General features: G+C 40.8%; 3 protein-coding genes across 6 annotated transcripts in view; 2 read left to right on the top strand and 1 right to left on the bottom strand.

Annotated features, from left to right (window-relative positions):
- Positions 1–1,829, top strand: part of mrpl33 (mitochondrial ribosomal protein L33) — a 2,596-nt gene extending 767 nt beyond the window's left edge. Inside the window, exons 3-4 of the mRNA XM_027001479.1 lie at positions 33–139; positions 1,502–1,829. Coding sequence (XP_026857280.1) covers positions 33–139; positions 1,502–1,551 — 157 coding nt within the window. The 3' untranslated portion in view covers positions 1,552–1,829. The remainder of the gene's footprint in view (positions 1–32; positions 140–1,501) is intronic.
- A 101-nt stretch (positions 1,830–1,930) lies between these two features.
- Positions 1,931–23,974, bottom strand: rbks (ribokinase). 3 transcript variants are annotated; one of them, XM_027001477.2, is made up of 9 exons: positions 23,892–23,974; positions 21,464–21,522; positions 15,837–15,969; positions 14,960–15,023; positions 14,789–14,851; positions 13,948–14,112; positions 11,768–11,859; positions 9,559–9,747; positions 1,931–2,677 (listed from the first exon to the last, which is right to left on the bottom strand). In XM_027001477.2, exons 2-9 carry the CDS (start codon positions 21,517–21,519, stop codon positions 2,504–2,506), a joined length of 936 nt encoding a protein of 311 aa, XP_026857278.1. In that variant the 5' UTR covers positions 21,520–21,522; positions 23,892–23,974; the 3' UTR covers positions 1,931–2,503. The 3 variants fall into 3 exon arrangements, with proteins under 3 accessions (XP_026857278.1, XP_026857277.1, XP_026857279.1); XM_027001476.2 differs by lacking the exon at positions 23,892–23,974 and adding an exon at positions 22,882–22,987; XM_027001478.2 differs by lacking the exon at positions 23,892–23,974 and having other exon boundaries at positions 15,837–15,965; positions 21,464–21,481.
- The window catches only part of babam2 (BRISC and BRCA1 A complex member 2), a 56,142-nt gene continuing 54,903 nt past the window's right edge, over positions 23,223–24,461 (top strand). The window contains exons 1-2 of one of the 2 annotated variants that reach the window (XM_027001474.2): positions 23,223–23,310; positions 23,896–24,054. In XM_027001474.2, coding sequence (XP_026857275.1) covers positions 23,918–24,054 — 137 coding nt within the window. In that variant the 5' untranslated portion in view covers positions 23,223–23,310; positions 23,896–23,917. The remainder of the gene's footprint in view (positions 23,311–23,895; positions 24,055–24,461) is intronic. The other variant, XM_027001475.2, reaches the window with a different exon arrangement.

Below are 24,461 nucleotides of genomic sequence, written 5' to 3' on the forward strand. Positions count from 1 at the left end.
AAAGGTGCATCTGCGTCGTTAAAATCTTTTAGGACTGTTCTGGTTCAAATGATGAGTGCGGCAGGGACAGGCTACTGCTTCAACACGAAGAGAGGACGGCTGAAAGACAAACTGGTCATCCGAAAGCACGACCCTTTAGGTACAGTTCAGAAGCTCACTGAGAGCTTTAAATATATATTGTTCCACATTTGAATTGGCCAGTGTCAAAATATCTATATACTATTTAATCTATAGTTAAACCGTAATCAGAGCATGGAGAAACGGAACTAAGGAATTGCCTTTTCAGAATATAATTTACTTGAAGGGAGGGGGGGGGGGGGGGGGTCATGACTTTCTTTGACAAAAACGTTTTTTTTTTATACATATAAACACCAAGCTTGTAGAGGTTTTGTTTGCTTCTTTAGATTTTAGAAATGCATCCTTAAATGATCTTAAATGACCAAGCTCATATCATCTATGAATTTAGTAAATCGTGGACCAAAATAAAGAAATTGGCCGTTTCCATTTTTACCTTTATTAAATAACTTAAAGGGTACCATGCTTGTCTAGCTTCTTTCTGTTATGTTACTTCAGTAACAGACAGATGTGGTCCAAGGCAGGCTAACCAAAAGCCAAAGAATAAGACTGACTGAAATAAGAAGCAAATAATTTGGGGGCATTTTGTTTATTGGTACAGCAAAATTTCTTTATATTGTTGTTCTCCTTTGTATTAGTCATCAAGTTTCCTATTATTATTATTATTACAAGTATGTTTTGGCATATTAATTTAACAATATTTAAAGGAAATGCAGTCTGATGAGTGAATCGTGGGCTAGAATGAAAAAAAGAATGAATAGGTTCTAACAGATTAGTTAAAATGTCTACATAAACAACATTTAATTTCATTTCTCTTCAGGTAACTTTTCAAAAAAAAAAATTCAGCATTTCTGTTAAGAAATTATTCTCCTACTATCTGTTCCTTAAATTCATCATTTTCATTCAGATGGGGTACCCTGTAGCATGATTCACTGACTCATGAATACCTGAATACCTTTAAAGTGTGGACTATGTTACCCCATTGTGAAATACCTCATTTACATCCTTTAAAACTTGAAACTCCTTGTATGTTTTGAATGGGGTGAAACACTCTCTTACATAATTGTATATTGTGAGATTTAGCTGTTGGATTTATGCTGTCTACATTTCATTTTGGGATCTGAAATGGTATGCACATTCCATTAATTAAAATAAATGCCAGTGGGATCTCTAAATTTGTAGATAATTATAGCTCAGAGTTCAGCTTGGATAAAACAGAAGAAATTAGGTGCTGATCTTGTTTTTGTGTTTTGTATTGGGTTCAACAAGATACCTAATCATTAATTTACTGTCTTTTTTTCTTCTGTCAAAGTCCATTTTGTATTTTAAATTTAAAACTAAAAGGTCATTTATTTCCATGTAATTGCTGTCACAGACAATGTTTAATTATCTCCTCCATGTTTTTTTATGTCTTTTTCATCCACAGTAAATAAGCATGTCCTTTTCTTTGAGAAGAGGAAGATTCGTTCACTTTAAGCATGGACCAAACACTGGGACTGGTTATTTGGATGCTGAGGAGTAATTTGGGCTCTGGCTATTCTTAAACACTGGGCTCATTTGCATCGCCACAAATCATTGCTAAGGATTAGACATTTGAGTAAGAGTTTGAGGACACACTGGAACCGACTGATCTGTCTTTCCTTCCCAGCATAATGGGTTCTGGACCAAGCACTGGTGTGGCTATCATAGACATGTCTATGTCAGACATATTTAAAGTCATTTTCATTTATTTAAATAAATAATACTCAAATACATATTTTGTATTTTTAATTAAGTAATTTGTTGAGCAAATCTCATAACAGGTTATGATGGAAAGTATGGATTTTATAAGTACTGAGATTACATCGCTCTCTATTTTGTCGTCAAGGCAACCTAGGCATAAAGTGCTCCAATAGAATTGTTTATGAAAAGAATGCAAATATATCACGGGCTATACAAGTGAATCTTCTTGGCTTAATAATCATGATGTGGAAGCTGCATTATTTTGCTTATGCAAGGTCTAAGACAGCCTGTGTCTAAGCTAAACCTATTGTGATGCAAGTCTAACACCGTCTGCTCAATGAAAGCGTTCACATAGAGCGTCTATATGGCTGGAACACTAGGTAATTGTGATGTTGCTTCTTTGAGACAAAATATGTAGATATTGTTACTTTTTCAGTCTGTTAAAATCCTTAGGGATAATCTTGCCTTTTAGTACACCAGAAACAGCACATTACTGCAATAAGAGACAACATAATTTCTTATTTCACTGTTTAAGACATAAAAACATCAGTTGCAAGGTAGCATAAATCCCCTGCAAGTGACTAGATATATTTAGTTAATTTCCTAAGAAAAGGTTTCCTAGCATTGCATATCAGACAAGGCTTCTTTCAGTGCAGTGGTTCAGATGGATATTTATTTCTAAACAGGGAAGACGCCTTAAGGTGTTTTAAAATAGTTCTGGTGGCAGGTCGTTCTTGAATGGATAAGACATCTGAGTGCCGACGGTCTGCACGGACACAGCAGCTATAAGATTAGCTCGTCTGGCCATCTCTTCCAAGGGCATTGTGGGGTAGTGAGCAATGTAGAATGCCAATGCTCCGATGAAACTGTCACCAGCACCCTGAACCAAAGAAAATTAGACCTCAGACATGTTCACTGTTAAGCTTGTAGCTAATTTGAGTTTGGTTGAATTTGGCTAAACTATAAAACCGTCAAAGCATATATGTGCATCAATATTTGCAGTATGGTAAGGGAAAAACAACTCCCAAGGCAAATATGTATCTGAAATAATGGTCAATAAGGTAACAGGTCATCCAATATTTGCAATGAAATTGTGATTTACACATCTTATTCATGAAAATGAATTTGTAAAAAAGATTTACAATTTTTTTTCTGCCACATGCTTTCAAATCTTTGGGTAGGACTGGGCTGTGTAACTCAAGAACAGCTGCAAAAAATTTGCTTGAGATATGTATGTAAATTCCCATGAAAGGTTTTTTAGGGAAAGGATGTGACATACAGAATTAGTGCTATCAAACCAGATGTGGGTGTTATGTGATGATAGTCCTGTACGCAACCATGTTGAGTCATATATGCTTGTCTGGATCAGCATTGGTCATTGAGAGTAACTCAGCAGCATTGCTGACTTGGGGACAGGTCACTGGGTTCAGGGTTGAACAAGAGACTTTGGGGTTCCCTTGACTGGTGAGGCATTGTGCTGGGATTCAACCCCTCTGAGAAAGTTGGATTCGTGGGCTTCAAGCTAACTTTCCTACTTGGACCAACAAGGTCACTTGGTTAGAAAATGGACGTTTCAATGTTCCTTCAAATGTTTTGCTATATAGCCCTAGGATTTAGCCTTTTGGATAAATAATCTTCTTGCTTGGACAATGTCAATGTATGGCAACATAAAAAAAAAAAAACTTTCCAATGTTCCTTCAGTTATTTGTGTACATACATGTCCGTATATGTACATAATATGTATGAGTGTTTCACTGCAACTTCGTTTCTTATAAATTATCAAATAATAGTCACACTTTACTATTTAAGGAAAGAAGTATTAATCCAAACTTTTGCATCAAAAATGTGTAATACTGTCTCTGATAACCCTTACAAAAACACCTAAAACACACAGGATTTCCATTGTGCAAAAGTATGTCGAGGGGATACAGACAGGAAAGCAGTGGGGAATTTAGAAATTTACTGAGATTTGACCAGAGATGACTCTGGCCATTGGTTCTCATGAGCTTGTCTGGTTATTAATGGAAACAGCTCTTGGCTTCTCCCTCAAATTTCCTTCATCCTAACAGCAATGACATTAGCAGGCTTGACTGTTTTAAACTTCCCTCATGATTACATGGTTAATTAGCCAAAATCCATTCTAAATTGATCACTGTCCACTGTGGTTCAGGTTATCTTAAATCTAAAATGGTTGGACAAGTTGAGGAGACAACTGTGGCAGAGACTACTGTGTGGTCATGGGCTGACTGGAATATTTCTCAGTTGTCTGTTAATGACGCCACCCAATATGACTGAACTAGTTTGCAATTTCCTCCCAGCAAATTATTCTGGTAAGACTCCCCCCAGCCTCAACCCCCTATGACCAGACAAATAATAAAGATGTCACACAAAAAAATCTTACACTTGAAATCTCAACTAAGAAAGTTGTTTAGTTGGATATAGCAATGAAATATATTCAACACCAATGTGCATAATCCACATAAGTTTCACACACTGGTGATTACAAGGTGCTAGTCTTTTTAGGTGAGGAGAAAGCCCTCCCAGCCTTAATAGGTAGCAAGGAGGCTGGAATGTGAGAACATTGGCATCCTATCTGACACTCAGCATGGCAGATAGCCACTACCTCTCCTGGCCTACACATGAAGATTACGGTTAGCTGCTTGTCTATCAAATGACAAATATTAGCAGTAGTCAATCAAAGTCAAGGACCCATCTCACTTTTTTGTCCCCGCCTGCAACGCCCCTTCCCCAGATGACTGCAAACCTTTGCATAGCATGGACATGTGCATACAATATGAGGAAAGATCTAAACAGGTGTTCATCAGTTGCATCATGCTCACTGTGTTGCACAATATACTATTATTCTAATGTCTGAATCACTCAGGAACAAATTTTTCATAGTCTTTGGAATCCAACAGAATTCCCCCTCAAATAGAGTAAACATTAAATACAAATAGCTGTTAAAATGGCAGGTCAAGATATCGGGGAAAATTTGGTTTGTTGGATACTGAGAAAACAGACTAGAACAAACAAGTTATTCCATTCACTTATTATGTCTTTCAACTTGTCACATTCAGAACAGCTTGGGATACTACTCCTATACCCACTCCCTCCCACAACTTCCTGAACGAAACTTAGAAGAGAGTTTACCACAAGCTTCTGTTAGGATTACTGGTTACATTTTCCCTGGCCTCTTTATAGCGATGGGAAAAGCCCTCCCCCACAGGGAGAGTTTTGGTGGACAGCTTACATCACCATGACACGTTGCTGGGTGATGTCTTTTTCCCCATGTAAGCTAACACTGTTGTCCGTTGGGTGCTCGCTGCATCGTCCCCCTTCTGCGCGTCTCATTTCCAGTCTGCCTGTGTGATGACATCACTCTCCCCACGTCATTGGGTGATGAGTGGTGTTTTCCGGTAAACCCTTGCCCTTTGCGGTGGGTCCGATCCTGTCTCCCCCTCAGCAGGCCGGGGCCTACCTCATTCTGATTGTCTGGACCCACTCGGCGTTGGGTTGCCTGGCAGGGCAAGAGCCTGGCCCACCCGTAGTCAGTCGATGTTTGTGTGTGCGTGAATGCAGTGAGTAGGAGAAGCAAGTTTAGTCTGCAGATGAACATATTTATACACATGGGGATGACGTTCTCTCACACCCACAGGCTGGACAAATAGGGAACGCAGGCCTGCATTCGATTTAAGAGCAAAACGAGGAGCCCGAGGAAGTCCTGCAGTCTGCAGACCCAGACCAGCTTTGACGTGAACTGAGCTGCACCACGGACTCGAGGAAGGCTGTTTTGCATGCCACAGGCTATAGCTCAATCCTAGTACCTAACCAATAGTAAAAAAAATTCAAGGCATTGTAGACTACAAATGATATATTTCTATTGTTCAGAACCTAATGTGCTAGGGCAAGTATGTACATGGCAGGTGCAAGCAAAGCCAAATATAAACTCAAGCTACAACTGAAAAAACAGAGGTTTTAACCACATGATATTTTTTCAACATAATTTAGGTAAATCCTAACAGTGAGTAACTTCATATAATACCTTATTCTTCATAAAGCCAGTTCTCCCAGTGCTGCAAGAACATAATCTAGTTTTGGTTATGAGCATTTTTTTCTGTGTTCAGCAGGCCTTTACCTTTTACTGACTGTGAAACGGATGAGTAGGCCTTTGCATCTTTAGTTTTTTCATGTGTAGCAAGGCTTTGCCAGGGAGCCTGGCTGCCAATCAAGTGCAGCTGCTGGTTTCAACTTGAGACTGACTGGAATACAGCACACAAATTCCAAGGCCCACAGAAGAAAAGCAGAGTAGTGATTAATCTAATAAGAATGTCTACTATTTCGGGAGTCTGTGACTGCCCCTTGAAATGGTTTTGGATCCATAAACCTGGATGTGAACAAGTTGTGCTGCAGTAAAACAAGCTGTGTCACATTTAGACGAGACATGCAAGGCCATGAAGTAGCTACACTAAAGATGAGATCCATGGCAAACTGCTCAGCAGTAAAGAAGGGGATTCTGGGATTAGAACACGTAGTGTTGGGGGAGATTGCGTTGGACAATGGTTGAGGCCTGGAGAACAGCAGCGTGCAGCATAGCTCATTTTACAGCTGTTTTGAAAGAGTCTCTGGACAAACTTTAAACTACTGCATTTTCACACCATCCCACACAGCAAAGATAGCCCTTACACATAAACACAATAGGCAGACATCACAGAATGCTGGTGATAGATCCACTTCAGTAACCTTCCCATGAAGGGGGGTGTTGGTGGTTAAACAGACATCCCCTGGGAATCTCATACGGTTTTAAACATGCCCCAGACTTGTCAAATCATTCAGAGAAAAAAATCTGGCATTCACCCCATTTCCCCGCTTAAAAAAAAAAACAGCTGAAGGAAAACAAGGCTTACTGGAAGAAGGATCAGGACATCCAAAAAAAGTTAAACAACTCAGGATTTATGGGTCATGAAAGCAGTGCGTGTGCAAGCCCACAGCCGAGTGGAAATCACCGTTGGGCAGCAGACGGCAGTGCTAACGGGTGAGTCAGGCGGGGAGGGCAGAGAAAGTGTGGTTATGGTCTACCCCCAGGGTACTGGCGCACAGGAGTTCACACGCTCAGGCAGGAGCGCGTTTGGGTGTTTACGTAAATAAGCAATGGAGAACTAGTAAAGGGACTATATATTGTATAAAAGTGTGTTTATTTAAGTGTGTGAGCGAGTGTAATGGACGGTCCAGGTATGTTTAAAGGAGAAGCAAGACATTGCCGTTAAGCAGAAAAGGAAAAGTGGTCAGGCCTCAGAGAAAGCGGTTAAAGGATAATGACATATTCAAGCCCCGTTCATTGCAAACAAGGTTTACAGTGCTGTGGGATTACTGAAGAGCTTCATCGCAGTGTACACTTACTGTCATGTTTGGCAGTCTAACAAGATGATTCAAATACTAGTTGGCCCAGATGGTTAGTTAGAATCTTTAAATCGTCCTTTAAATTGTTATTAAAGCAACACTCTGTAATTAGCCAAACAATACTACCACATGCAACAAACTAACATATACTAAAAATTGATCTCCACTCAGTATGTATTGTCACATTATTGTAATGTCTCTATTGGACTAGAATGTTTATCGTTATGTTTTAGATACTGACAATAATGATTATGATACACAATAGGTCTGCCCTCAACCTAATTTGGTACATTATTAGAATTTTTACAGTTAATGTTATCGGATCTTCAAACAAAACCTAATATTAAATATTGACTTTTTTCCTTTATTTGTTGTACATTTGATACATGTACTGTAATGGGCTGGGTGCACAACTAATACTATTCTCACAAACTACATGCCCTCTAACTCTGCTAACACTTATTTTGCAGAACAAAATTACAAATGGCACTTGACCGAGGTGATGCATTTACAAAGTATAAAATTGTTTAATGCTGTTCAATCTTAACAACCAATAAAAATCTGCTCAGCTTGGATGATCCTTTATGATGACATCCAGTAGAAAATCTTGTAAAGCATTCAGAGACAAAACATATACCAAATATTTATTTGGTATATTTTGGTAAAGGTTTCAAGGCATTCAGTGTCATTCAAACTTCTCTAATTCTAGTCACACATCTCATTCTCTCACATTTACAGAAAATATCTGCCTTTCACACACTGATCAACAGTTGATAAATAAAAAGTTGTGAATCTGCTGGTTGATATGTGGTGCCAAAACAAGAACTTAAGAGTTCTCACAATTCATATGATAATGCAGCAAATGCTCGGGTTGTTTAAAAAATAGCTAATATTATTTGAAGCAGTTAAAGTGGTGGCAATCCTGCATTTAGGTTTTCAAATGGTTAGGACTTACTGGTTCACTTGTGAACTGTGGTTTTGCTGTAAGCTTAATGAAATTAAATATTTAAATATTTAACAATTACATATTTAAAAATTAAAAATTGGTTTAAAATTTTTTCAAAGAAACAGAACTGTCCCATAGAAATAGAACTGTCTCATAAATTATTGCAATACGGATAAATTCACCAGGCTCCCTGAAAGCATGGCATCCTCCATCCGATAATCATTAGCTCATATTAACTTTGCTTAATATTTTATCAAGCTGTAATGAAAAATCATTTTCAAAATGCAAGCTTTTACCCTTGGATTCCTTTATGGATGGCAAAGATCTTCTGAGTGCAATTTAGTGTAGCCACTATAGATAAAATCAATACCAGCTTAATGACAATCATAATCTCAAGAAGAAAAAAAGGCCTTTGAGCCCACAAATGACACCAGAATTACTCACGCCAAAGCTGTTTCTTAGCACTATGCTACTCACCTTCAAACCTTTTCTATTACTATTTTATTTTTGGTAGCAAAACTTAAAAAGGACGTCTGTCTTGGCTATCCCTGACTAAGATGAGAAAATTTTGTTGTTCATTATAAAATGTATCATAGTGGTTTCCAATTCACACTGAAACATAAGAGCAGGAAATCTGAACTGTTATGTCACCATTGCTATCGAATCGCACCATCAAGAGAGTCATACTCTTTACAGATTGCTGTCTAAGAGGAAACCAGAGGACCCACATCCACTGTGTTTACTTGCATTGCTTCTTAATACTTAATTTCTAATTCATTCAGTTTTTGTTTGAAGACCTTCAAAGAGACTTTGTCAAATAGTGATCTTTTGACATCTGCCTCCCAAAAGAAAAAAACTCACATATCAGCACAAAAAAAAGTGGTCAAATTAAAGTGCTGTGAAATTCTGATGCACATGGCCAACAATACATCACTGAAATCAGCACTAAACATCACCTACTAAGAGACAAAATGTGTAGTGTCTGTCGGATAAGACCAATTGTAGTTAAGTTTGAATAGATTTGTCAACACTCATTGCCTTATCTAAAATACATTTTTCATTAATTCATGCCTGATCCATTGTTTGTGTTGATTACATTTGATATTACAAATAGTATTACATCATGATATTATGAATAGATGACGAGTGAGATGATATGTCTTAACACCGCTTACAGCAATGACAGCATTCAATATGACCACTTATGATAGCGCATGAAGTCCAAAATGATTTGGCATATATTATATTGCAACAAAACTTCTAGAATGTTGCCACCATTTCACAAGCATGACCAATAATGTTGTCTGGCGGGGTCAGCACTTTGGTGAGCGGGCAACAATCATGGGCAGGGCCTGCTGAGCTCTCCGGCCCACCCACATTGCCAGCTAGCTGTGGACACTGGCTCGTTTAGATCTTACCGTAGTGTCTGTGGCGGTGACCTGGCTGGTGGGCACATGTCTGGGCTCAGGGTGGGTGGCCTGCAGCACCACGCAGCCCTGTGGGCCCAGAGTGATGATGACTGAAGCACAGCCTCTGTGCAGCAGCTCCCGGCCGACACGCACGGCATCCTCCACCGATGCTACACACTCACCTGTCAGCAGCTCTGCCTGGAGGGGACAACAGGGTTAGCCAGGGACAAAGACCCTCCCATTCCCCAATCTATAGCCATCAAGCTGCGGTGTGAGTTATTATACAGCACATTGGCTGCACACCTCTCCCTAACGGTGAAGCATTCCTTCTTGGTTTGTTATACTTGCTGTCATATAAAGTCATATGAAGGTATAAATACGGCCGAAGCTACGTTATTTCCTTAGTTATCAATGAATATGCTTAAAAACGTGCTTATTCGTATACACATTAGGTATGTGTACTTTAATATTCAACTTCAGCCTGTAGCTACAGTTGTTCAGACACTAGTGCTTTCAATGATACGTTGTTTTATTGTATATAATCTCAGTGCAACAAATTATCCTATTCCAGTAATATATTCTTATAATAATAAATACAGATAGGCAAGCATAAACAAGATGCTTGCTTGTCCACATAGCCCAGATGTACTTCATTCCATCCTAGTAAACAATGGTTTATCACTGCAACAGCGCAGACAAAATAGAAATGAACCTGTCCTGCAGTGACAAAACGATGGCAGCGAATTTTGTGCAGCTGTGTGGGACCATGACTGAAATCAATGGAAGCACCATATTCGAATGTCAGCTGTGCAACGTGCCGCACTCCTAATGCATTGGCTTGAAGCTTGGATTTTGTGCACACTATTGCAGATATCTGCTGTGCAGTGATGGAAGTGTATTAGAAATCACTGAACAAGATTATTGGATCATAATGTAGAACTTTCAGCTTTCTGGCATTCTGTTCACACCAGTATGAATGTTCTCCATAGAGACCAGCCAGCACTGTTTACAGCAGTGAGATCATACTCCTCAATGGGCTAATGCACTGTTACTGATACACTTAATGTTAACAATGGAAACTAGGGCCTCGCGTTGGTCATTCAAAGTGCGTACTGCTGTGTGTTAGCCTCACACACTAAAGAGCTGTGCAGCATCACATGGTGAACGACCTTGATTAGAGGGTAGACACTGAAAAAGCCCTCTGCGCTGATGCGGTCAGAGACCACACATACATGCATGCACCTGGAGACTGCGTGGTATCGCTTTAAGGACTGGAGCCACGCCTGAGATCTTTAAGTCAGGGTAGACAGTAACCCTTTTATATCTGTAGACTGTAGATACTAACTTGACCCTCCTCTGGCCGGCTGCCAGAAGCAAATAGCACTCGGGTTACTCCGCTTTGGATGGGGATCTATCTGCTTCACTGTACTTCCAATTATTCATCTTTCACTGCCGCAACTGAAGCCTGGGGATGAAAGCGGGACTACTGGTGATGTGTATGCTGAGCTCTCACTTTCATGTCCCACCTGTACATTTTCCCCTCTCCAGCCTCCCTGCCACATCAAAGTGGGCCTGACGGAGCACTCTGGCTCTGGCTAGCAGTCCCAGCACCCTCAACGCCACAGGCCAAAGTGACTCACAGCCCACTCATCTGCCTGCCAGAGTGGTTGTTTCCACCCCCCCCCCCCCCCCCCCCCCCCCCCGGCCTTACTGTTTCCCATCAATCCAAGCCCTCGTCTGTCATCTTCTCCGGCCAAGGTGTGTGAGAGGGCGGCTCCAAGCACACCAGTTACGGTAAGAAAGGAAAAAAAATGGCCCACTCACACACACAGACACAGAGACACAGACACAGACACACAGACACACACACAGACACAGACACACACACACACACAGAGACACACACCAAGTATTTCCCACTAGGCTGAGGAAAAAGAAAACTGATGTAACTGTTCATGACCAGGAAGCACAATTGGGTTCTTATTCTTCTGCTATGCCTGTTTCAACACAACAACCTCCAGTGAACTTTAAGCCCTGAGGATAAACCATGTCATTTTATCTGCTCTAAAGGCCATTTTATCTTCTCTGTGCATTAACTTTATTTACTTAATCAAAAGCCAACAACTTTAAAACCACTTTATTTATCATACATACAATAACTTTGGCCTCGTTTCCTTATGAATGGGGTGTAGGATATGCATAAGTGACTTGCTTTCACCTCAGACTCATTGCAACAGAAGATGTCGGAGGCTTTGTAGAAGTCAGTGTGGAGGCCTGGAATCGCTGGGGCGGGGTTGAAGATAGTCTTCACTGTGGGGGATAGAAAAGCACAGAGGAGTGAGCAAACATCTACATAGGGGTCACATTAGGTCATTTCAAGCTGTCCATTCAGTTGAGAACAGACTTTTACTTTTTCTGTGACATGGCTGCGTTACAGGTTAAGGTTAAGAGGAAATGATGTCTCATGATGATGACGCACCCTACGCGCGTCACACTGTACTCAGTGTGAAACTTTAGTCAGGAGTCTGCTACACTTGATTTCGCTCTTTCTCCTTTCTCTGTCGAACGGTAGTTTCAGAATGATGTAAGTGGCAAATAATTACTTCCCTGTCCCTCCCAAGAACCCTGCAAACCACATAAAAAGCTATAGAAACCAAGACACTATCCACTTGTGTATTTCATTTCTAAACTAAGTGGGTTGCAACAGTTGCAAGTTAATATCTTTGCCAAATAACAGTTCATATGATATATTATTACTCATTATATTGTTTTATTTATAGCATAATCATGGATGTAGGCCAGTCACTATCACCATCAGCGTTTTTCACTTTTTTTGGTTTCTCTGAATCAAAGTGCATGCGTCATTTGATTGTTCAGCCTTTCATGTATCTCGGTAGCTATCACATGTATTCCCACCATAGCCGTCACTGAGGTAACATGCATCTGAAATCATCACTGATTAAAAAACTGTAATTCTCAAAGCGTCCAAACCAAAGAGGTGACGATAAAAACATTCATCATCTCATCATACAAAATATCTCTCTCTCTCTCTCACACACACACACACACACACACACACACACAGGAGAGAGCAGTGATGAGCTATGATATCTTTCCGTCAATGCTACAGGTGTTATTACACACATCTGGTGCAAAGGCTGGGGGGTGAGAGTGGGGTAACTATAGAGATTGAGTCATATCTGAAATGTTTACAGTTGGTCATGCCCCACTCTGAGTGTACTGTGATCCCCTTGATCAATACCAGTCATCGTAAACTACCCCCTTACCCCATAATGAGGTTCATAGCGAAAGCTTTATCCTCACCCCTCAGAGAGACATTGATTTAGTCACTGGTAATGGAGGCATTTACAAAAATGCCACAGTGACAAAGACCAGTAAAGGAAAGGTCAGTCTGTTGTGTGGATTTCTGTGCATGCTGACATGAAAAAGGAAAAGGAACGTTGTTAGATGCAAATGCACTTACATAGATAAGTCAGGTGAAATCTGACTATTCTGAGAGCATTCAAGTGGCTCTAATTATGTCTGAAATGTAGGAGAAAAAAAAAGAAGCTTGATCCTATGCCAGAATGAGCACTGGATCCTGCATCTTGCTACTCGGAGACCTGAAATTACACATTACCCCATAACAATGCTTCATAAAGGAATCAAATCATGTAACTGCACAGTGCGCCTGCGAATATATTGGAAATGGGTAGACAGAACAAAGTCCAATTTTCCTCCGATAAGTCTGTGGAGGTGGCATGTGCGTAATCCAAGCCTTGAGCCGCGGCTAAGTGCTATTCACACACGTCACTGCCTGACGAATCTATCCCAAGTGATATTCGCATAATCTGGGCTAATGGCCCAACGCTCAACACTCGATATGGTCTGCTAACACTGTCACTGCCATGTTCCTGGGCACTTCTGAGGTGATGAGCATTGGGGTGTGATGGCAGGGGGATTGGAGGGGGGGGGGGGTATAGGGGAAGTGGATGACCATCTGCAGAGCCCATCTGTGATCCAGTCGTACCACATCACAGTGCGTCTCCAAAACAAGACACGCGCACATTCTACGATCAGCGGGGACCTGCCTGGATAAGCTGTTAATGATGTCTGGTGTACATGACCAGTGGGAATTTCCAGCAGGGACTTTTTTTAATCTTTCTTATTCATCTACCTGAAACTGTGTAAGTCAAAGTACAATGTTAAGGATAAGAGAGGAAGAGATATCAGCTTATTGTTCAAAAACAGAAGGTGCAACCAAGAAACTATATACATCAGCAAAAAAAGAAGAGGCACGCAGCCAATGAAACTCACCGAACGGGATTATGACAGACAGACAGACATGGGCGGAGACAGGCAAAGGGGGGGCGGGGTCTAGACCCACAGGGGACTGACCGTGGTTCTTGCGGGCGATACGCAAGGCCTGCAGGGAGGTGTCTGGGCTGACCTCCAGTTGGCAGACGAGCACCTTGGCCTTCCCCAGGGCCCCCTGTGCCCGCTGCAGCTCCTCTTCCCCCAGCAGCATGTTGGCACCTGCCACAATCACGATGGCATTCTGGCCTGGGAAAGCAGCGCAGGGTTTTCAGAGATCTCTCCTTCTCTCAAATGCAGTTTCACTCGTCCATCACTTATAACCACACAAGAAAAGGGTTCACTCTAGCGTAACCTGTATATCTACCTGATCACAAACTCACACACACACAGAAACAGAGCTGTCACACTCATCACACAACAGCACTGCTGTTATGCTGACATCAGCATGAGGAAGTCCCAGGGCCTGCGTCCCAACATTTCTGCAGAAGCTTTCCTCATTCCTCCGACTTCCTCTACAGTTCACAGGATAACTGTTCCATCTCGGGTCACGCTGACAGGATGCTGGGAAGTTGTGAAATCGGCAGGTTGTTATGATGATCGTGACGTTGCTCTCCCTGTGGTGCTGGCAAGTTAGCCTGCGAATCTCCACCCGCAACCGGGTGGCCGCGGGCGGAGCTGCGATCAGTGACATTTACACGCCCTAGGGCCTCCCATACAGCACCAAGCTGCTAACACCACCCACCCGTGCCTAGGAGCACTGCTATATAAAACCACGCGGCTAGAAACTACGCTGCATGGGTGCTGAGAGACGCAGGTGGAGAGGCGCTCACTCATCCGGGGTTTGTTCACGAGGGCGTGTTTGTGACACGTTACTTTCGAGGCTTTTAAAACCGGCGGGTGCGACATGGCACCATCCCTCTACCTGCGGTGTTCACAGTGATGGAGGCAACTCCAGTCACAGCGTCGCTCGTCTGATCCACAAATGCTGCGGAGGGGCAGTGAGGCAGAGAGAAGACCAAGTCACTGCTAAAGCTGGAATTAGCCATTACTCTGATGCCATTCCATAATGTATAAGAAAATGAAAATGTATTACCTGTGCATATGCCATTGTCTTTAAAATTTTGAATATAGCTGTTTCCAAAAAAATCCTTGCCAACCTGGGAAGGAACAAAACATTTGCAGTTCAGGATATTCAGGATATAATAGGTGCTTAGGTACTGGGTTCAAACTGGGTTCAAATGGACTACATGATAGATTATTTTCTGTGAAGGATTATGAGCTCAAATGTGAATTAATTAGCTAGTAACAAATGCAAGAATTCCTAAAATTAAAGTTTATTCAAATTTAAGATGGAGAGCACAACAATACAGTCTTCCTCCTTTGTACACTGCCAGGGGAAAGTTCTGCTTTGATAAATCCAGCCAAGCCTTCCAGATGTGGCTACTCCACCCAAACACCTGCAACCGTGCTCTTAACTACTGTTCCCCTCTGTTTTCTTTTCTCTGAGAAGTTCGGCGCTGGGGTGCGGGGAGGAGGGGGTCCCTCTGTGCCCGCTGGGGCTACTTTTATCCCACTCTTAAAGACGTGCCAAGACAGGGGCTGCGCTCTACCTGGCCCACCGTCTTTCAAGTATAACCCCTTTCTTTCTGAAAGCACAGAATCCTATTTTTGGTGATGTGCGTATGCGTCGGTATTGACTGAACTCTTTGTGCTGATAAACACAGGCCTTTACTTCTTGTTCAGGCCTTCTGGTGGTGCACAAACAACAAAGACAAACAAGAACTACAAACTATGTTCCAATCCTGAAGTGATGGGTGTGAATGGTGGCCCTGTGCACCTGCTCTGCATTCAGCAGCAGAGAGCTTTGTGCTGGGCACCTTGTGAGTGAAGCAGGGCTCTACTGAACATCAGTGTGGAGGAGTGAGTGCCATGCAAACCTGGCGACAGGATGTTTTAACGGTTGTGGGTACCTTGCACACCATAGCGGTCCTGGCTCCCAGCCGAGCCGCCTGAACGCACTGGTTTGCCCCTTTGCCACCGAAGCCGATAAAGAACTTGTGTCCATGTATCGTCTCTCCTGCTTTGGGCAGCCGAGGGGCCTGGCTAGAGAGGTAGAAGGCAGAATGGCCTTTACGCTTTGGAGTTATTTTAGTGAAAATGGAACTTTGAGGCTTCTCCTCACTGTGGATGAGCACTGCTACACTCCAGGGTTACCAAACTCAGTTCCTGGAAGGCAGCATGACAATTTAATGTTTATCCTGCTTCAACACAGCCAAATTGACTCGTCACGGGATTAGGAATCACCTGATGAGTTAAGTAGAGTGTGTTAAATCAGGAATGATATTCAACTCTGCAGTTCTGTGGAGCTCCAGGAGTTTAACACAACTGTTAAACACCATGTGCAATTAAATTCCTCCACAGTCATAATACCAACCACTCTATGTGCAGCATATACTTATGAAACTTAACACTCAGTGAATGAATTAGTAGACCATATATCACTCAGTGTTTATTAGGTACTCGGTGCTTTTAAAACAGCAAACTGGCGACTTCAAAGAGGAAAAGGGGAATATACATTCAGCATCTCCTTTATTAGAAACCCCTCATACATACACTCCCTGGCCACTTTATTAGGTGCGTCCATCTAATAGGTACATTTTATAAGCATACCATTACAGACTGTAGCCTGTCTGCTGCTGGCATGCAGAATTCATCTGCACAATTCATCTGTTCGTAATTGGTCAGTCTCTGACCTCAGGTGTCACGCCATTTTCAACACACCATTAACAATGACACGGAAGTGTTTACATGGGTGTAGGTGTTGAGCTGGTGTTTATCAGGCATGGCAGAGTTGCTGGGGTTTTTTTTGTTGTTTGTTTGGTTGTTTTTTTTTAAACACATGCCAGTGCCATTGCTGGGTTTTGCCACCCAGAAATTATGTGATAAGAACATGAGCATTAATAAAGGGCATCTTAACGGGGACAACCAGTGAATAGACATACATAAGAATTTCACAAGACTTATATGGGTGGCAACAAATATTCACAAGAACAATGGGCCTTCCCAGTACCAGCAACAATTAGCCAGTAAAAATCACATTAGTAATGAAACATTTGGCTGACATTTTGATTTGAAAGCAACAGCGACCAGCCAGGATTAGAATGCATGAGTTTTGATATTTCTGACTAATAAGTCGCTGAAACCGGCTCAGTAATGTAGGAAATCTGATTCATGTACTATGCTGACTGACTATAGTGTGTAAGAAAGTGATTTACACTGCACTTGTACTTTAACCATTTATCCACAGCATTTTGAAATGGCAGTGGTGTATGTGTGTATATATATGTGTATATGTATGTGCATGTGTATATATATCTGTGTGTGTATGTGTGTGGGTGGGTGGGGGGCATTTACTGGAATACAATAACTGAAGGAGCTGTTTATGAGTGAAAACAAATTCCTAAACCTTCTAAATATAAGGCAAGGGCTCTGAACTGCAGAGCAAGGTAACTGCTTTAATGCTGCAACACATGACATTACAGAGAGAGCTTCCATCTGCTTCTCACCCAACCAAAACAAGCAGCCATTACTCATTCTATCGTAGAAGAAAGGGGAAAAAATCCCATACCCAGGTTGAGACCGAAAGCCTCGACCTGGCTCCAATCCACCATGATTTTTCTTGATAGCAGAATGGGCTGATAAACTTGTTTTTCCCTGTTTGACTTTCAAGCATGTGTTGTTTGTGAGGTTGGAAAGGGGGATTTTACAGTAAGTCAGTTTATTTTAATAAAGGCACTGCATGCCAGGTTTCCAGTAATCAAATGAGTTATGATCTTTCTTGGGATAGGTCTGTCAATGAGATAGTTGTTGGATTAACCATAAATTTCCAAAATCGATGGTTAGAGACTGGGGAAAACAAACAAGAACACAGGGTCAGCTGAGAGTGATACTCTCCACACACACACACACACACACACACACACACACACACACACTTTATATATAAAATTAGTCTCGCCTCATCCTGGACAAAAATGAAGAAGAACAGCGGATAAATGCTGATAAAACCAGGCTTGGCATCCCTCAAAAAGACGTAATACCGTCTCTCCCACACTCCACGGTGAAGGGCCGCAATCTGATGGTACTTCAGTTCCAGCAAAAGGTCAGCGTTCCAGTTCCACTCAGCCAGCCCCGCTCCAAGTCTCTGCCACTATCGTGGACGTGAAGCATGCCAGCGCACAGGAGCGCCGCGGTTTCACCGCTAGCGCTTTGTAATTTGATAGCGCGTCTCAAATCTAATGATGTCCGATTGAGTCAGCGTCTGGAATCAGGTAAAAGTCAGACTAACCACGCCCGTCCCAGTCACTCGTTCTGTTGTTTGTTAGAGAGAAGCGATCCGTCAATCAATTGCATCGCCAACTCTGACCCAGTCGGAGCGCTGCGCACTGTCGCGGGCGCCGAGGAACCACAACAGGTGGCATGTGACGTGGGCCGCGTAGTAGCTTGCTCATTACATCCTTTTTCATTTCTTTTTATTTTCCTTTCTGCAAAGATTGGAGGAGAACACCACGAAGCGCGAGCAAGATGTCCACATAAAAAAACAAAAAACAAAAAAAACGCTTTAACCCACAGGCCAGCACAAAACAAAACCTTTCAGAGACAACCTTCGCTCGTTGCTGGGGAGGCCTGACTCATGGCAAGATGCATGATAACGGAAGATCATAGCACCTATATGGGCTACATGCATAGTGGCACATATACCTTCTACACTATGTTTCGCAAGGGATTTTTTTAATAACACCCCTTCTATTACACACCTTTCTTACATGTAGCTAATGAAATCCCAGTAACACTATTTAGAATATAAAGACACAATGATGAAAGAAAATGGCTTTGCCATAACTAATATGTTCCCGATTGTCTGTACAATATGTTAATGATTATCACAATATTGCAGTATTGATATCTCAGAGAGTCACAATATGTAAATGAGCCCTCTAACAAATCACCTTTGTTTAACTGTGTTTTATTGCACTCTGGTGAATTCACCAGATTCAGAAAACTCAGAAAAAATATTTCCAGGTCAAAATTCTGCAGGCCAGTCTTCATCTATGACAGACCAAGGGTACACCACTGTGTTTTTAAATTATATACCAAGACAAACTGCCATTGCAACATCAAAACCATACAGTGACAACAACATTTGGTCCCTATTAGGCAGGCCTACCCTATCTGAACAGACCAGTGTGGCTGTACTGCTTTGAGAACTGCTAGGTTGGTCAGCAGGGGGCGCCCTCTGGCTTTAGCACAGCCACACAGATGGTTAGCAGGAGATGCAAGTAGATGTTTCTGTCTCACTGTCACACAAGCACAGACACACTTTGCCTAGGCCGACACCAGCACACCCACACCCACCAGCCGGGGAGAAAACTGGATTTCATACTTCAAAGTCATGCATAGCACTTTGATGGGCTAGGAGTGTGTTTCAAGAATCCTTCAAAAAAAAGCCTGCAAAAAGGAAAAAAAAAAGGGAAGAAAAAACCCACAAACACAGACATTTCCCATGAGAGCTGTTGCCTAACTGATGCAGCCTCTGGTTTTCAAAGGGCATATTTTTAATGAGTAAAGGAGGGGGAGATTTGGGAAAGAAGGGAAATCAGAAGATAAATGAAGGCATGTGTGTTTAATAACCCTTTTGGAAGGTCTTTTAGAGTGGATTCTGTGAATATCATCGCATAACAAAGCCAGAAAAACATGACTTTTGTCACTGCGGACAGAGTGACAGTGAAGAGAAAACACCGCCAATCTTATAGAATCCCTAGCCATTTCCCTTCTGTGTGGGCAAGCATTTAAGATTTTTTCAAAGAGCAGGCTGAGAGGTGCTAATCTCTCATTAATGTGCTTCACACAATCTTCATACTAGGAAAATCCAAAACCTCATTTAATGCAAAGCATTTTCACAGTTATTTCTTTTAACTTGTCCTAAACTGTACATGTTCTTTTCCTGCAGGAAATATATTTGTGTGTACAGTATCAAATGCAGTTCCAGTGCATGCACCCACAACAAAAGGTGTGGGCTGTTGGTGGCTCTTATGTATTGTGCTGAACTCTTTTTCTCAGATGCAATATATGAAATAAAAATATGCAGACTTGCATTTAGAGACTTAGTCTGAATCTGTATTTGGAATCAATATCTGAATCTATATCTGTAGGCCTAACCCAACATTAACATTACAGAACAACATATAAAAAAAAAATGCAATCTGGATATCAAAAAAATCCCAACAACAATACTGTTACACCCACAGCAAAGAAACTTGGCAAGGGAAAATAAAAAATATTTGAAGTGTTTTGAAAAAAGACAACAACAACAACAACAAAAAAAAAAACCTGGTGTACTTCCCAATCAGCAATGCCCAGGCATAAAAACAACTGCAGCTGAGAACAGATAAATGATCAGAGCTTTGAAGAAAACTCTGATAAAACTTTGACTGAATTGACTAAGAACCTCCATAGTGCGAGGCCGAAGGTAACATCATCCACTATTGTCCAGAAGAGTTCCAGAATAATCCATATTTGACCACAACATGCAACCGTCCAAGGAAGAACAGAAAGGTCTAATTACAATGTACAAAACAAGAGATATGATCAGATATAGTGTTGCAGCAAAGGGTTGTCATCAGGGTTAAGAAGACTTGACAAGGAACAATTTCCATCAATGTGATGGCAATCTGTAGAGGAAAGGTATAAAAAAGCTGCTGACATTTTGAAGCAAACCACTTCCAACTGTGAAACACTGGGGAGAGTATGGCTTCAGCATTTATAGACACCTTTGGCACTGGTTTATTCAGCTTAACTGATGATGGAAACAGTGTGAGCAGAAAGACTTGCATGTAAAACAATATGTATAAGAAATTGGGCAATACATTTAATTGGACAGGGCTTCATCTTGCATCAGGATGACAACCTCAGTACACACCATCAATACAACCAAAAGATATATCAGGGGAGAAGTGGGAAAATGTAGAAAGCTCACTTTGCTTACTAAAGATTGTAGTAGGAAGCACAAAAAGTGTATTTACTTTTTAAAAAGTACAACATATTAACAGTTCTTTTGAGAGTATAGGGCAATTTTTACTGCCTTGATACTTATAGGGTAAAAATACCGTCTAATTTAGAAAAACCTGAAGCTGTAGATATGAATTGCTTCTATAGGCAACATGACTGGGAGGCACGTGACACCAACAGCCGACAAGATCACTGGACAGTGATTCATGCCATGGGATGCCAGTTCCTCTAACTTCCTATGGTAGGTTGGAATTAGCTCCTAGTGGAAAGACCCTCCACTTGCAGAGTTATTTTAAAACTGCAGCAACTGTGTGTCATAAGTAAAATGTTCCATAAGCATGAGTAGGAGTAAGAAATATAAGCATAGTGTCACGTGTATACCTTAATGTTAAGAACATATGATTAAACTGGGTTTGTTAACACTTATATACCAAAGGTAGGACACAGTTGCTGTCAACTGTTGCTTCCATTATTAATCCTAATAAATGACTGTTTATGTGAAATAGCAATTTTATTTGCATGTGCTCACCTGACCAGATCAGTCATACAGGAGCCCACTACCACAACATTCACTTCTTCAGTCATGTCCTGATAGCCAGAGAGAGAAAGCGATAATAATTTAAGTCAACAACCCATCTGTACATTGATACATCTTAGTATTGATATCCCAAATAGAACTAGAGGATGACGTATTACTACTTGGCTTAACATTAGGCTATTACATTGGTGCAGGTTTGGCTGTCCATGCATGAAAAATCAAATGCAACGGTGCCTGAGATGCTGAAATAGAACCTCAGAAATTTTCCACCACATATTCTGCAATGATAAAACATGCAGTGTTTTGATTTGAAGCTGATGAGAAGGAAGTAGATTTGAATTACAGTTTTCAAGAAGAGTGCCTGCCTAATGTTTTCAATAGGTTAGAAATAGCATTAATTGTGCTCCATTTTGAACATGTGCCTATTGCACCAGATTGCTCCATGTGATTGACAACAGCCCCCAAAAAAATCCTTCATTAATTCAATCCCTAGCGTGTAGGCTATGGATGTAAATAGTAGTGTGCTAATCTGCGCAAATCTCCTAACAGTCCTAAAGCACTGTGAAAGCTTGGCTGTTGGCTATGGAACAACCTACATTTTCTCATTAGCAACAATATCTTCTGCACTGTCTACAATATATATATATATATATATATATATATATATATATATATATATATATATATATATATATATATATATAAACTTTTCTTCAAATATCTAAATGCAATCCATACATAGTCCTGAATTTTGGTTATATATATATATATATATATATATATATATATATATATATATATACACACACACACACACACACACACACACACACACATCTAATAAATTGTCCAGTATATATTTGATTTTTAAATCACAGTAACGTTACTATAGTTACTGTAACGTGTTCAGAAATATTATTTTGTGAAACCGCAAAATGTAGTTCAAAGTCCACGATGGCCTCCAAGTGCAGTCATAGCAATAAAATGTATTGATTACGTGGATTTAAATAAGATTTAAAATAAAATAAAATGATTCACTACCAGGTTATCTAGCTAGCTACTACCTTACAGACGAAACTAGAAAACATGATTTACGTCCAAGACGTTTTAGCTGCAAAACTTTATTTTGTGTGATACATAGTAGCAAGTTGACTAGCTATGAGATATTTTCAAAGCCCGAGACAGACTTGTAAACTAAGCTCAGTGTGTTTACAGGGTACAAAAATAGAGCTTGCTCACAAGTCAGGTGTAACGATAGAATTAGAAAGATCATATCTGATACAAATAATGAAACGGATCCCCTCACAAGACCTCAAGTATGACAGGTTACAGTTATTTACTGTGCCACCAGCTAGAATCCATAAAAGTGTCACCACTTTTAATACTCAGTCAAACATATGACACTTTACCTAGGGTCCAAATGTGCTGTCAGGGCAAAAGTGTGACCTAACTGTTCCCTCTCTGGCTAACAAACTAAAACTCACTTCACGAAGCTTAGATGAAACGGAGACACGATGTGTGTATATCTAAGGGTGGAACATAAGACTATATGGTCTGAGAAGCCCTTATACATTCCTGTTTCATTTATTTATTTTGTTTGATCATTTAACCAACTGTAGGTATGTTGACATAGAAAGGGCACGACGTCCAAAATTTACATAAAACTATTGGTTCCATTTGGTTCAAAAGCGTTGATCAAAAATGTAAACCCAGTTTCGCAAAACAGGCATTCTTTTAGAGAGCCTCAAGAAAGTCCCCAAACAACAATACCGGAAGTGGGGAATGTATTCGTCTAGGAAGCTACCTCTGAAAAGTAGTTGTATTTACTCATTGTAAAGGTATATATCAATGCCATTTAATATTTCAATTTGTTGTTACCCATGTGAGCGAAACAAAACTTAGAAAAACAGTGCAGTTTAAATGAGTCTTAAATAAGACAAGCTCTATCTTAGCAAGCCTGTTAGTTGGCATGTTAACTAGCAGATAGCCTAGCTGTGAGTAGAATGAATTCTACTAGTCATTCTTTAATAACTAAGATACCTATCTAGCCAACTATGTTCCTAAGTTTGGTTAAAATGTTATCCTAGTGTTCCTTTTTTTGTCATGTAGCTAAAGCGTTTTGCTTTCATTGGTCCACAACTCAAGCGTTGTTCAGAGTAGTCCAGGAAATTATTCACCCTCGCACAAACGTACCTCGTTAGCTAGCTGCCTAGCTAGAGTTTACCTGTTAGTTTTTAGTGTTTATGTCAATAATAGGATTTACGAGTTGCAGTCGGCAAAGTTCCTTAAGTGAGTAGTCATACATAGTAGATATTCAGATTTCAGTATTAACTATTGTAGCTCAGGTGTTATTAGAGCAAACACACCTTTATGTGATGCAGAACAAATTCAAATTGTCTGTTATATTGTGCCACCTTACCCAGCAGAGTGATACCACACTGGAAGATGAACAGTCTTTCTCCAGAGGTGGCACTGAGCCGGATCTCCCCTGAGCTGCGGCCTTTGCTGTGCAGTGTTGTACGAAATGGTCAAGTTGGTTTAGACTCCACTAACTGTTTGCGAATCACTGACCTTAAGACTGGGTAAGTGTTCCATACTGACATATTAAATATATCAAGTGAAATAAGCATAAAAATATACAGAGCTTAAAAATACGTTCAGTGGTAGGAAGTTCTTCCATAGATTGGCAGATATGCAAATTGATCAGTGCACTCAGTATCATGTTTTAAGTTATGTACCTCTTTCACACATTTTCACATATCAGAATGGGTGAAAGGACACAGTACAGTCAACAACCACTTTTATTTTCTAATAACAGTTTTTATTACTAATAGATAGTATGTGTACAGATAGAGACCATAGCCCATATACTCTGTCGCCGACTACAGTACCCATCAGTACTGTACCTGTTAACAAACAATTTTGCTGACAGCACTGTGCCCAGTATGCTCAGTGCTGTACCCACTACCATGTCAGTGTTATGCTGTAA

Source organism: Electrophorus electricus, chromosome 13 (genome assembly GCF_013358815.1).
Source record: "Electrophorus electricus isolate fEleEle1 chromosome 13, fEleEle1.pri, whole genome shotgun sequence".
NCBI lineage: Eukaryota > Metazoa > Chordata > Actinopteri > Gymnotiformes > Gymnotidae > Electrophorus > Electrophorus electricus.

Coding starts and splice junctions, on each gene's coding strand:
- rbks (XM_027001477.2), bottom strand. CDS start 21,519: ATGACTGAAGAAGTGAATGTTGTGGTAGTGGGCTCCTGTATGACTGAT. Junction 15,970..21,463: donor TGTATGACTGATCTGGTCAG/GTGAGCACATGC, acceptor CTACCTCTCTAG/CCAGGCCCCTCGGCTGCCCA. Junction 11,860..13,947: donor TATCGCCCGCAAGAACCACG/GTCAGTCCCCTG, acceptor TATCCCCCACAG/TGAAGACTATCTTCAACCCC.